At 41.0% G+C, this 14,442-nt stretch overlaps 1 protein-coding gene across 9 annotated transcripts in view; it reads right to left on the bottom strand.

The window, feature by feature from the left end:
- Positions 1 to 833: 833 nt before the first annotated feature.
- LOC127628839 (rap1 GTPase-activating protein 1-like) overlaps positions 834 to 14,442 on the bottom strand; it is a 114,434-nt gene continuing 100,825 nt past the window's right edge. For 5 of the 9 annotated variants that reach the window (XM_052105765.1, XM_052105769.1, XM_052105766.1 and 2 more), the window contains 8 exons: positions 9,226 to 9,335; positions 6,011 to 6,106; positions 5,521 to 5,640; positions 5,272 to 5,407; positions 4,027 to 4,135; positions 3,421 to 3,524; positions 3,148 to 3,195; positions 834 to 1,999 (listed from right to left, as the gene is read on the bottom strand). In XM_052105765.1, coding sequence (XP_051961725.1) covers positions 3,187 to 3,195; positions 3,421 to 3,524; positions 4,027 to 4,135; positions 5,272 to 5,407; positions 5,521 to 5,640; positions 6,011 to 6,106; positions 9,226 to 9,335 — 684 coding nt within the window. In that variant the 3' untranslated portion in view covers positions 834 to 1,999; positions 3,148 to 3,186. The remainder of the gene's footprint in view (positions 2,000 to 3,147; positions 3,196 to 3,420; positions 3,525 to 4,026; positions 4,136 to 5,271; positions 5,408 to 5,520; positions 5,641 to 6,010; positions 6,107 to 9,225; positions 9,336 to 14,442) is intronic. The other 4 variants (XM_052105767.1, XM_052105773.1, XM_052105768.1 and 1 more) reach the window with 2 other exon arrangements.

Below are 14,442 nucleotides of genomic sequence, written 5' to 3'. Positions count from 1 at the left end.
CGGCGCGACCGCCGCAGAGGACGCCATATGCCCCAGGAGCCTCTGGAAAAGTTTTAGAGGGACCAATGTGCCTGGCTTGAAGGAAGCGAGGCAATCCAGCACCGACTGAGCACGCTCGCTCGTGAGACGTGCTGTCATTGAGACTAACTCCAACCCGAGAAAAGAGATGCTCTGAACCGGAGTGAGCTTGCTCTTTTCCCAGTTGACCTGAAGCCCCAAGCGGCTGAGGTGCCGGAGCACCTGGTCTCTGTGTGTGCATAGTAACTCTCGAGAGTGTGCTAGGATAAACCAGTCATCGAGGTAGTTGAGAATGCGGATGCCGGCTACTCGTAGCGGGGCAAGAGCCGCCTCTGCGACCTTCGTGAAGACGCGAGGGAACAGAGACAGGCCGAAGGGGAGGACTTTGTACTGAAACGCCTGGCCGTCGAACGCGAACCATAAGAAGGGTCAGTGTCGTGGCAGAATTGAGACGTGGAAGTACGCGTCCTTCAGGTCAACCGCTGCGAACCAATCTAGATGCTGAACGCCAGCCAGAATATTTCTCTGCGTGAGCATTTTGAATGGGAGTTTTAACAAGGCCCGATTGAAAACTCGCAGGTCCAGGATTGCTCGTAAGCCGCCGCCTTTCTTGGGTACAATGAAGTAAGGGCTGTAGAAACCCTTCCTCATTTCGGTTGGAGGGACGGGCTCTACCGCGCCCTTGGCTAAGAGGGTCGCGATTTCCGTGCGCAGGGAACTGGCATGCTCGCCGTGTACTGCCGAAGCGGACGCTCCTGAAGGGGGCGGATCTGGGCAAACTGAATTGCGTAATCGAAGTGGAATGGTCCGTGCAGCCAGCGTGATGCGTTGGGAAGCTAAAACCACGCTTCCCAGCTCTGCGCTAGGGGCACCAAAGGGACGAGTATTTTGGACGTACCCGGCGGGGCCTCGCAGCGGGGCGGAACAGGTAATGCAGCGTCGGGCGGCTTCGTTGTGGCCTGAGGCTGGGGTGCTGAGAATAGACTCAAAGCACTTACCTTGCTCCGCGCACCCGGCAGGGGGCGGGTTCGTGACTGAGGAGGAGGTCTGCTGGCGTCCTCTGGACTCGTCTGAACCGGCCGGCCGGGGGGCAGTCGTAGGCAGGCGGAAGGCGGGATCGCCGCGTCCGCTGTACCGGGACTGTCGTAAATGATGATAGCATAGACTTAACAAAGGGGATATAGTTGACCCAGAGCGCAATATATCCTTTTTCCTGCACTGAAATATAATTAAAATACAGCTATGGTGCTTTTTTTGAGCCAAATCGGATTGTTTTTCTCAGCAAGGACATTTTGAAGTGGTGTTACTTTAAAATAAAGACAAAAAATATATTACAGTGCTGCCATGGGCTGTAATGAACATAAGTTAGTGAAAATAATATAAATAACAAGAATTTCCAAACCTGAAATCTGCAAAAAGAAAAGAACATATATAGCATATGAGAAATGATTTGGTCTTGATAATTAGCTGAAGATAGATCTTATTGTGCAAGGAGGTGAAATGTCCTTTTTGAGACAAACTTCATGAAATGTAAATATAGCACAGTGTTAGGACCTCATACAGCATGTTAAATTAGCCACTCTCCAGTACAGTGAAGTGTCAGCAGACACTGCTACAGAGGAACAAAGTTCGTATTCATTTACTGGATGTACTCACAAGGGATTCGGGTGACAGAACAGAGTGTACCAATACTGATGCAGAAAGGAATGTGAAGAGAAAGCCTGATGGAGAAGAGAATAGTGACAGCCAGTAAAAGTCTCTGGCTGCCTGAAACCAACTCCTTGGTTCTGGTCAAGCCTGCTGGGGTAGTAAGTAGTATCCTGATGGAGGGATGGTAACATGATCGTGGTCCTGGGCCATGTGCATGCTGTCACTCCTGCAGCTGACTGGTGTCGTCCTCCACTTCTTCACCATCGTCAGCAGTATCGTCATCAACCTGAGCTCGCCTTGTCTCTCTAAGAGGGTGTTTCTTATGGAAATGCTGTTTGGAGATTGAAAAACATATATTATAAATTATACATAATGTATACACAAAATATACTCTGAATTTCATCACATAAATGGCATAAATTATGCTATTACATACATAACCTTAAGGTTAGGCCATTACATTTTGTAAAATTGCAGACCCAATGAATATTGTAATTTATTGAGAAATATAGCACAGAGACATCTTGAAATCACAGCCAAAAAAAAAAAATCAGAATCATGGTTCTATCTAACAACCTTACAAAATAACATAATTTTGATACATGTTCCAGCATATGCATCACTATTCTTCCTCTGCAATACTCATATACTTACAAAACTTTAAACAAGTGCCTTAAAGGCACCCAAAAAATTAAAATTATCTTATCATTTACTTACACTCATGCCATCCCAGATGTGTATGACTGTCTTCTACAGAGCAAAAAAGATTTTTAGAAGAATTTTTCAGCTCTGTAGGTCCATACAATGCAAGTAAATGGTGACCATAACTTTGAAGCTCCAAAAGCACATAAAGGCAGCATAAAAGTAATCCATATGACTCCAGTGGTTAAATCCATGTCTTCAGATGCCATATGGTAGGTGTGGTTGGAAAAACAGATACATTTTTACATATTTTTTACTATAAATCTCCCCCTGCCCTGACCAGTCCAGTCCTGACCAGTAGGCTGCGATATGCACGAAGAATGCGAATCGGCAAAAAACAAAAGAAGAAGAATTTGGAGTGAAAGGGAAAGTGGCGATTTATTGTAAAAAACTAAATTACTCAAATATGAATCTATTTCTAACCCACACCTCTCATACTGTTTCAGGATACATGGATTTAACCACTGGAGTTTGAACTATTCTGCTACCTTTATCTACATTTGGAGCTTTAAAGTTCTGGTCACCATTCAATTGCTTTATATGGACCTAAAGAGCTGAAATATTCTTCAAAAAAATCTTTGTGTTCTGCAGAAAAAATGAAGTCACACATTTGGGATGGCCTGAGGGTGAGAAAATGATGAGAGAATTTTCATTTTTGGGTGAACTGTTGCTTTAATATTATGACATCTATTCAAAAGACTTGATTGTGAGATTACATCTTGAATTGATGAAAACAATTATTGCACTGCCATTTAGTTAAGATCTTGTATATCTAACCTATTGATGGATGTCCATGAGGCAATCGAGCAGGATAGGCTAGCAGTTCTGCACAGGATACACAGAGGCACACACAGTAACAGAGTTACAACAGGCACAGAAAGAGCTGAAAAGCAGGAGCATACACACACTTTCCCAATCCTTGCCTAAAGAAGGTGCCATTTTTAATGTGTAAACTACATGAAAAATGCTACACATCCATAATGGCAATATTAGCTATAACTTTGCACAGAAGCAGATAGTACTTAAATTGACAATTTTAGACTAACTCACAGATGTAGATTTGTGGTCATGCGGCCGCTCCAGCTTTATGCGGATGTCTGTACGGTTCTGATCTTGGCTCTTTCCCCCATCCGTTTGCTGACTTCTGGCAGGGGCTGGAAAAATAGGATTAAATAAGAAAATTAAGAAGTTTATGCAAAGACATAAAAACATAACCTACACCAAGGCCGCGGGAACGGATTTTGAACAGGGGGTGGAGCGGACAGACGCTGGGGGGGGGGGGGGGTTAGGGTTGGTGCTAGGTGGGTATAGGGTTGGCCGCTGCTGCGGATATATAAAAAATATCCCTTAACATTTTCGTCATTACTTTTGATAATGAGATTAACACAAAATAGGATGGTTTGACAGCCCTTAACAGGGGTTGCTGCAACACGACAAGGGGCACCCGTATTACTGTTCACTCTAACCTATACACGAACCTACACCAAATACACCCTCTGATATATTTAGGGTGTGAGAGAAACTATTTTGTTCTGTTATTAAAAATATTACTCAATCTATATGTGTGTTAGCAGTGTTTTGTAATATGAGGGAATATATTCCTCAGTTCAAAGGGCACACACGAATGGGGTGTAAGAAACAGCTAGTGTCTCTCACCAGGAGAGCTCCCCCGGCTGTTGCTGGTAGTGCTCATGTTGTCCTCCAGCCACATGCTGTATGTGAGTGAGTCACGTTTATGAGGAGTTCCTGCTGACGACAGACTCTCCTGATTTGGGACAAATACAAAACATTGCTCTGGTAGACATGCACACACCAAACATACTGACATCTCAAAAACCAACATATCTCCATATCAAATCAGTAGCAGTGTTGGGGAATATTACTTTTAAAGGTAACAAATTATAATAGTTTGTTACACCTTATAAAAATACAAATGTATCTGTGCATTCCAGACAACTTTTACCACAATCTAAAAAAAACACTGGAATGACTGGACATCCAAAGTTGGGGATTTTTGTGAATAAAGCATTTCTGAGAAGGATTTAATGCTTTGTTCAACTGTAGGGAAAATCTGATTTAGTCTCAAATGCTATTTTTAGACTAACTGTTCAAACTGCAAGTTACAGTATATGTTGCCATATCTAATTATTTTCTGTTCAGACCGCAGTCACTTTTTTATAATAAAATGGACACTTGCATTTGTTCACAATGCGTGACAGTTTAGCGATGGATGTTTTTCATTGATTAGCCTATGTTTTTCGTGTGGACAGTATTTTCAAATATGAAAACATTCATCACAGACAACGGCATAAAACAGGAAAGGTGCCTTCTGCAATGTTTGTTGCTGTTAGGTTGACAACTGTCCCGTTTTAGTCAAGATGTCCCATAATTTGGTCACAATAACAACTGTGTTGAAGAAGAAAGATTTAATTTGAAAAGATTTTTTGGCTTATTCGACTCAATTAATTTAGATATTTGTAGTCTGAACAGACAAATAAAAATAATAAAATTATATTTTTACAAGCCGATATTTCAAAGTAAACGCAAGCAATTGTGTGTTCATGACTTTTGCCATTATTATTAGTATAACAGCACATTTCTTTTTGAGTTACGGCGCCATATTGTGGTGTGTACAATTGACTCAAGTCTGGTATTCAAACCTTCATCTGGAATGCGGCATAAATAGTTTGTTTATGAAAACTCACGCATTTGTTTCTTTTCCATTGCTTTTTAGTTGGATAAGGGTCCTTCTTTTTTTGGAATGGACAGTATACTCTATGCTTGGCTTGCAGGTGTGTTTTTTTATTTTAAGTGTTTTTATAAATGTTTTTTGTACTGCTTGATACTTTTAAAAAAGTAAACACATTACTGTATTAACATACTGTTACCCTAAACACTCACCATGCCAGTGTCATAGTCCTCTGTGGCTTCTGTTTCATTCTCTTCTACCACACTGGCAAAGCTGCTGGCATTAGAGGAGGAGCGGGACAGGTCATGAGCCTCAGGAATGGAAGGAGCCCGGCAATACATGGTTGAGCTATACACATACAAACAAAGGTTTTTAATTAAAATCCAATTGCTCTTGTCAGATATCTTGCACCCCTCAAAACACACAGCAATATTCAGAAAGCCTATCACTTTTTCAATTACCTGTTCTTAGTAATGAGGACCTCAGGTGAACTCTGATTGGAAGAGTTTTCAGACTTGGGGTCCTGCGAGGCATGTCCACTGTCTGGTGTTTTTTGTGTACAGGGAGAGCATTCTCTACTGCTGCAGAGAGAAACACTGACCATTAGAGGGCAGCAAGTGCATCTTTTCAACTCTATAAAGGCAAACAAGAGTTGATGGAGTCCAAGCTCAACTGTTAACTACTATTGCTAATTATCAGTTTGCAAGAAAGGTTAGACACAACAGTACATGCTAATTCACAACACTATACTCAAACACACGCAAGTTCAGAGCAACACTAATCTTAGAGCCTGGAAATCTTTTAGCACATCTGACAAAGGCCAGCTTTGTGCTAAATGTGCTAAAGGTCATACTTTGTAGCATTTCAAAGATGCATTTCCACGGCCAGGTAAGGTGAGCAGCTACTCTATGGTTAAAAAAAAAAAGTTGCATTCTATTGTTGCATATATACTTGGAGGGATCCACGGTGAGTCTCCCATTCTTTAGAGTGACGCTGGGCAGAGAGAGACAGAGCACTGTCTTGTCCTCTGACAACAGAGCGGTAATTCTTCATCAAACACATAAACACACAAAAGGAGGAAGATATCAGGTTTAATGTGCTGCTTATAACTATCCCAAGTTTTATCCTGATTCTGTAAATTATTTAAACTCATTTTGTAATATAATAGTGCAAGTTATTTAAAATGCACATTCGAGCACCTGGATGTACTTGTTCTAAATCAAAAATAGTGTGAAATAGAGAGCAACAGTTTCTGCCCACTTTCTGGAAATATTTTTCCCATTAATTTTTTTTCATGGGGTTTTCCAAAATTCTACATACAACAGTTCTAAGCCATGAACCAAACCAGCTCTGAGGTGAATAACATCATCACAAACTTTGATTTGAAGTAAAAAAGTATTTGAAAATAGACAAAATAGACAAAGGTCCAAGACTTTGTACTTTGTAGAAAAAAAACTGTGTACTGTTTTTAAAACTCTTTTTAAACTACTTGGTGCACTACTGTCTTTCATGACGCACTGAACTACAATCCCATGAAGCACTATGAATGACACAAATGCATTTTAAAAAGAAAAAATGCATTTCAAGTTATTGCAAAATATTCATAAATATAGAAGAAATCGTCTAGGTTACTTTTGTAACCCCCGTTCCCTGATGGAGGGAACGAGACTTTGTGTCAGTGAAGTGACACTAGGGGTCTCTCTTGAGAGCCTCAGTTGCCTCTGAGCTTTGAGAAAAGGCCAATGAGAATTGGCGAACAGAAATTGCATGTCCCTCCCCCGGACATATTGGTATAAAACGAGGGAATTGAGCATCTGTTTAGTCAGGTTTTGCACTGAGGAGCTGAGAATAAGGTACGGCCATTACAGAGGGGCTCCTGCGGGGGGCTCTACGTGTGGGCTGAGAGCTGGGCCCGGGATGAGGCGGAGCTGCCTGTTGCCTTGCAGCCGCTGGGGGACACCCTCGGCAAGCAGACGGGGCTCGGCTCGAGTTGGAACGGCACCGAGGCATGATGTGCTGGATCGCCTCCATCAGCTTCTTTACCACCGAGAACTGCTGGGCGAAGTCCTCGACGGTGTCGCCAAATAGACCGAACTGGGAGATGGCGGTGTTGAGAAAGCGTGCTTTGTCGGTGTTGCGCATCTCGACCATTTTCAGCCACAGATTACTTTTCTGAACCACGAGGGTGGCCATTGCCTGTCTGATTGCACGTGCTATGACCTTCATGGCCCGGAGGGCGAGGTCAGTTGCTGAGCGCAGTTCCTGCAGCACGTCAAGACTACCCAAGTGCAGATCTTTTAGCGCCTTTGACTGGTGAACTTGCAGGAGGGCTGTGGTATGCAGGGCAGAAGGCAGCCTGTCCAGTGGCACCATAGGCTTTCTCCGATGTTGTCCTACAGGCCTTGGAGGTGAGTGTCGGGCGATCCCGCCAGGTGGCCGTGTTCTGCGGTCACAGGTGCACTGCAACCGCTTTGTCCACCTGGGGGACTTCTGTGTACCCGTGGGCCACCCTGCCATCTAGGGTATTGAGAGCGGACAAGTGAGGAGGTCGGATTCGGGCAGTAAAAGGTGCCCTCCACGACCTCATCAACTCGTCGTGCTCTTCCGGGAAGAAGGGGACCGTGAGTAGCGCCATAACCCGAGGAACCAATCATTTAGCCATGTGGGTTGAGGGGAGGACGGAGGGTTCGCGGCCCGGGCGAGCATGTCGGCCATCTTGCACGTCAGCCTCAGACTGGGTGGGCAGACCAGAAGGTGGCAGCCCAGTCGAGTCTTCTGTGTCAAACACCGCGATGCTCTCCAATGCAGTGGCGACATCATCATTCAGTTTGGGAGGTCCGAAGGAGACATGGGGCTAAAATCTGGGTTTCAGTGAGACACTTACGATGGAAGTGAATGGGGGCCAATTTTTTTACATTAAAATACTGACTATTTCATAAGCATAGCCACAAGACATCAACAATATGCATGTAAACATGATTTTAGTGTGATAAAATCACTTACTAACCTTTTGACACCTTAAATGTCAACAAACCCTAAAACCCTAAAATTTATGTTTTACAATAATTACAATATATTACAAAATTACAATTTAAACCACTTTAAGGTCAAATAATACACAAGTTTTAACAGAATTAATGAAAGTGCTTTTATAAAATTATAAGCTTCACACTTCTATATTTAAACCCTCCAAAAATTGGCCACATTCACACTCATTGTCCCCATTCACCATTTTAAGTGCTCCACTGGAACCCAGATTTTTGCTTTTTTTAAAGAAAAGGAAGGATGTGTTGAAATTTATTTTTGTGGTAATCAACATTATGACACAAATGCTGTCAATTGAGCTTAACTTGTTGTGGCAGGGCGGAGGGCGGGGCTGTGACGTGATCCTACACACCCGGTCCCGTATTAGGCTAATTATGCCTCCGCCCTGCCACACTTGTATTGAAAAAGAGAGATGAAAATCTCACAGACTGATGGTGAGTATTGACGCTGACTACCACCCCTTGAGTCACAAGTTCGAATCCAGGGTGTACTGAGTGACTCCAGCCAGGTCTCCTAAGCAACCAAATTGGCCCAGTTGCTAGGGATGGTAGAGTCACTTGGGGTAACCTCCTCGTGGTCCAGACTAGTGGTTCTCACTCTCAATGGGGCATGTGGTAAGTTGTGTGTGGATCGCGGAGAGTAGCATGAGCCTCCAGTACTATGATTCTCTGTGGTGTCATGCACAACGAGTCACGTGATAAGATGCACAGATTGACGGTCTCAGAAACGGAGGCAGCTGAGACTTGTCCTTATTCCTAGTGGGAATTGGGCATTCCAAATTGGGGAGAAAAGGGGATAAAAAAATCATCAACCTCGAGATTGACAGTAGGTCTGTCTTTAAAAGTTTAGAGGTTATCATTTACAATCGATTTGCTTATGGAGAAAATGAATTGGATTTTTACTTTCAGAACCATCCTGATGCACTCCAATTTAAACACTTTATACACTCAATTGGCACAGCTTTCCCTACATAGCAGAAGGGGAGGGACATTTGATTATGTAAGTTCCCAGTGTAAAGTACATCATTTAAGATGCAACTTGCGTCTTGAAACCAATGAGGCCATCACCTGGGGTATTGTATCGCAGCTCCTGAGCCATCAGAACTTTTCTGATCATCTTACCTCTTCTCTTGGACTTCCTGGATGTTCTCAATGCCAATAGCGCTGCTACGTCGAGAGCTGAAGGGTCCTGACTTTTTCCTGGTTGGGCTTTTTCCAGGAATGATCAAAGACTGCAGGAGGGAACAAGAAGTCAGTGAGCCTGCCCTGAAAAGGAAATCATCTTCCCATTTCTGTGGTTTGGTTGATGCTTTACCTTCACCAATAAAATGTTTACTATGTGTTCTCAAAGGAAACTTAAAGGATAATATACCCTGTATCAGTCAGGTCTGTCTCTTATATCTGTGGCACACTCCAATGATTCTGAAAACAAAAGCCACTGTTTTGTATCTTGACTAGCAGGCCAGTGAAGTGCGCACTTCAGGGTTTTGGCCTGAACTGAGTGAGAGATGAAAGATGGGAGTAGGATCTCCTGAGCTTCACTGGGCTGTGCACTTACAGGGGACACTTTGTTCTCTCAAAGCCTGTGCACTGAGATTTTACAGCTACTGCTTTACTCCACTTAAAAGTCTTCATAAATGAAAGGCTTTTTATCTAAAATGGCTTCAAAGGCTTTGGGGTGACTCTGTGTTGCCTTTTTTCCTTTTTCTGTCTCTATGCCGTCAGCATGCAATAAGTGTACAATTATCAGACAAGGGGAAAGAAATACATTCAGTACTGCATACTACAATAGACGAGAAGTGGCATTGAACATTAAACAATGCAATGCATTACATGAGTAAAGAAGGTATGGGAACATGAAAGAAGTGATGGAGAAAGGGAAGCAATCTGTACATTTCCAACATGAAGAGTAGAACACAAACATCTGAAATAATACTGCTGAGCTTTGAAGAATGCGCATGTGCATGCATATTTGAAGGGTCAAACAGTGCACTGATTCTTGAGACATGGGACAAAACAGGGTGCAATATTTTAAAAATAAAACTTTGTGCTCAGACAAATTAAACTACATGTATGTATTTAACATGTACTAAGCTACTGAGCTACGCTTTGATACAACCTCCCAACTTTTCTATTTTTTATCAAAATGTGCTTTTTCTTTGCCATCACTTATTTTGTGTCAACACCATTAAAAACACAAATTAATTTATACTCACATTATGCTAGAACTTTAAGAAGTATAGAAAACATTAATTTTCACCAAGGCTGACAGAGGCCACAAAAAAGTTTCTATCAATATGTATATATCTATATTTTATATAGATATCCATCTGTGTTTTTTAATTGGGCTGTTTAATAGAATTTTAACTTTAACTTAAACAGCAATCAAGATGTTTTTAAGATTTGAAAACACATTCTCATGTTAGAAGACAGATTACATTTTCACATATGACCAACAATTCCTCAACAAATATGAAATATCATAATGAAATATTATCAAAATATTCATCTGACGGAGGTGACATAGACCTGACAGAGTTGACGCATATCTGACGGTGGTGACGAAAACCTGAATTTGTAGTCATTTTAACTATCAAATACATTGAATCAATCAATTACTGCATTAAAACAAACACAACAGTATGTTATTGTTTATAAACCTTTTAATCAAGATTCACATTTAAGTATTATTTGTGATATTTATCACTGGAACACAAATGATCTATAGATATTTTATCTCATCTCAGATCTGTATGTCTGCAGTGCATCTGCTATGGTAACAAAGTAACTTAAAACAGTTGTATAAAAATAATAAAACACTTAGGTGTCAATTTCAATTCAATATAAATTGAACCTCATTTCAGGATCCTAACAATTGATCCAAAAATGATCAGAACACATTAGATCAGAATACAAACTACACTCACCTAAAGGATTATTAGGAACACCTGTTCAATTTCTCATTAATGCAATTATCTAATCAACCAATCACATGGCAGTTGCTTCAATGCATTTAGGGGTGTGGTCCTGGTCAAGACAATCTCCTGAACTCCAAACTGAATGTCAGAATGGGAAAGAAAGGTGATTTAAGCAATTTTGAGCGTGGCATAGTTGTTGGTGCCACACGGGCCTGTCTGAGTATTTCACAATCTGCTCAGTTACTGGGATTTTCACGCACAACCATTTCTAGGGTTTACAAAGAATGGTGTGAAAAGGAAAAACATCCAGTATGCGGCAGTCCTGTGGGCTGAAAATGCCTTGTTGATGCTAGAGGTCAGAGGAGAATGGGCCGACTGATTCAAGCTGATAGAAGAGCAACTTTGCCTGAAATAACCACTCGTTACAACCGAGGTATGCAGCAAAGCATTTGTGAAGCCACAACACGCACAACCTTGAGGCGGATGGGCTACAACAGCAGAAGACCCCACCGGGTACCACTCATGGGTTAAATGAGTTCATCATAGCGCATAATTTCTTCATCTTTGACATTGGAGTTGGATGTTGGTTAGACATGGTGACCCCACCAAGTCATAGAATGTTTTCCCACTTGCAATATCATTCCCTTGCAGAAGGAGACTATCTGCAGTTCTTTTGACTGTCCCTCCGATGCCCTCTGGTGCTCCTTTGCCATGAGAAGTTGCAAAGAAGTTCCAAGTTGCTCTTTGGAAACCGAATCTTAAAGGGACATCACATAGAAGACAGACATTTTTCTCATTTTTATATTGATTGCTAGGGCCATCAGACCAAAAGTGGATGATGTGAGCACCAGGAAACTTGTCTCTTATTGTTTTGAGGACAGGATCCATGTATGCCCAAATGGAGGCAGCATCCTGACGCTTGGATTCCGACACAGTGCAAAAGCCAGCCTTTTCATCTTTTGTGTAGTACATGCCAGTGACAAAAATGGCATGACTACTTCAGGGCTATCTTTGCATTTCCATGCTTATGTGAAGTCAACATTCATGATTATACTGTTTTCATCACAGTTGTCTATCATCTTCCTGTATTCTCTGGACTGATTTTTAACCAAACACACATGTGTTGTTGTCTCATTGTGCAACAGGTGTTCATACAGCTGTATGAGTTCTGCTATGGTCCCAGTATGCTTCACAAGTGTAGTGTTGTAGTGAGTGTGTTGACATTTTTACCACGCATCATTTTCTCTGTGGTGGTTCTTGGCGATTCACATGGTGTGCTCTTGTGTGTTGTTTTCTGTTTTATGCGCCATATCTGCTTTCTTAATTTGTGGTTCTCTTTTTGGGCCTTTCTGAATTTGGTCTTTATTATTTTAAGTTCTCTAGAATGTACAGTATCTGCCTTGATTTGACTTTATCTTTTCCCTGCAGCAGCCTGCCTGCTCATCTGTGGTGTCTCATTCAAGTAATTTGATGGACTATCTGAGTGTTTCCAATGGTTGAGTGTCTGTCTTTGCATTCTTGATTTTCTCTGGCTATGCGTCCACTTCTTTCTCCTTTTCCTCTGTTCTATTTCACTGAAATCCTTGATTTACTTTATTTTTCCTTCCTCAAATGTCTGTTTCCACCTTTGTCTCTCCTGTCTTAGATATTCCTCTTTTAATTCTGGCTGTGTACTGATTTTCTCCCTTTGCTTTTTATAAGACTCTCTGTTCCTCCCTCTACGCTCCACCAATGAGAGATGCTGCCTAGCCATGCTGGACTGAAACACACAACAGCACTCTGAATATCTTTAATCATATTTGCCTATACTATGCTAGATGGGGAGTGTGTCTATGTGCCCTCAGCCTTATGTTCCCTCAACCCTAACTCAGCTATAGTTGATGACTATCAATCCAAAAAAGCAATATATACTGTCATATCTAGTATTTATACATTATTAGAAATACTAAACACTATTTCTATATTTCATATAATTCAAATTTACTTGATAACCACAAAAACATGACGACTTCACATTGAATGTCAACTCCGTCATTGGCCCGTCACCACCGTCAGACAGAATATCTGATGGAGTTGACATCTGACGGTGTTGACACATTAGGCATTTCTTTCACAAAGCAAATGGAGCTCATGTAGTAGCCATTTTGATTTTTCTGTTGATGCTAGATGCTAATAGAACCAACTTCAGGAGATTAAAATGATCTAAACATTTCAAATGATTTCCTCAGAAATTGGAAGAGGGTGTTGACACATCATGGTTGTGACACAGGAAATATTAACATTAAGATTTAAAATATTCTAAAACTATAAACGTTACCAGAGCCTGTCTGACATTGATGCACTCTGCAGAGGTGGAATGTGGCAAGGGGTCTTTCAGAGTGACGGCAGCCCCTGATATTGCTGATTTTTTTTTTTTTTTAACATTTTAATGAATGTCTGACGGTGTTGACAAAAAGTGGGGACACAACTTTGAAACCTCATGAAACATGCATGTGCTGTTGAAAAACAACCTTGCTCTTATATGAGATATTATTAAGAGTTGCTTTTGATTTAACAAGCTCTTTTTAATAATTAAAAACAAATTTGTATCCATTTTATTGCATAAGAATGATTGAACCCTTCTCTGTGGACACACTGTTTTAGATGTAGTGAGAAGACAATAAGTTCCATAAATTTGATATAATATTTACTGAAATTGTGGGCAAATTGTGTTAAATACATTCTATTATTAATCCCTCATAACATCTACAATTAAAAATATTTTCATTTTTAAACCTAATAGCAGTTACAATTGCAGGACGTGTTTTGTCCCAAGTCTCAAGAATCAGTGAGTGCTAATAGAAATAAAAGTGTGCCATTTGGCTCTCTGACAAAATCATGCCTGTAGCAGATGAGCCTGGGTGATATGTCATGGATACCCTCACAGAAGAAATAGAAACTAAACAGTGGAATAATTGAAAATGAGATTTAACAAGGGTCCAAAATAGAATGTTTCACCATTTCTACACTGGAAGTGTCGAAGCAGCACATCAGCTGTTTGCCAACAGTACAATAGTTACATTTCGAAATTATATGAAAGGAAATATATTGGCATAAAAACTGACCTTGTGTGGGCTATTTTGGCTAAACAATTTTCGACATTACGTTACAACTAGTGATGCACCAATCCAAAATTTGTGTGCCGAAACCGATATTCAGTGTGCCAATAATAATAGTTTGGTGGTTCTGCTTTTTATGCTACCTTGTTTCAAATAACTAATAATTAATTACTAGGGATGCACTGATACAAAATGTGCGTGAAAACAGCATCTGCTAATACATATAGTCTGGTGGTTCTGTTTCTGGTTTAAAATCACTATAAATTAAAGTAACACTTTTCAATAAGTTTCCATTCCAATAAATTTTAACAGCATTTATTAAT

This window comes from Xyrauchen texanus, chromosome 35 (genome assembly GCF_025860055.1).
Source record: "Xyrauchen texanus isolate HMW12.3.18 chromosome 35, RBS_HiC_50CHRs, whole genome shotgun sequence".
In the NCBI taxonomy this organism is placed as follows: domain Eukaryota; kingdom Metazoa; phylum Chordata; class Actinopteri; order Cypriniformes; family Catostomidae; genus Xyrauchen; species Xyrauchen texanus.
Note: the sequence above shows the minus strand (reverse complement) of the source record. Positions and strands in the feature narration are given on the sequence as shown.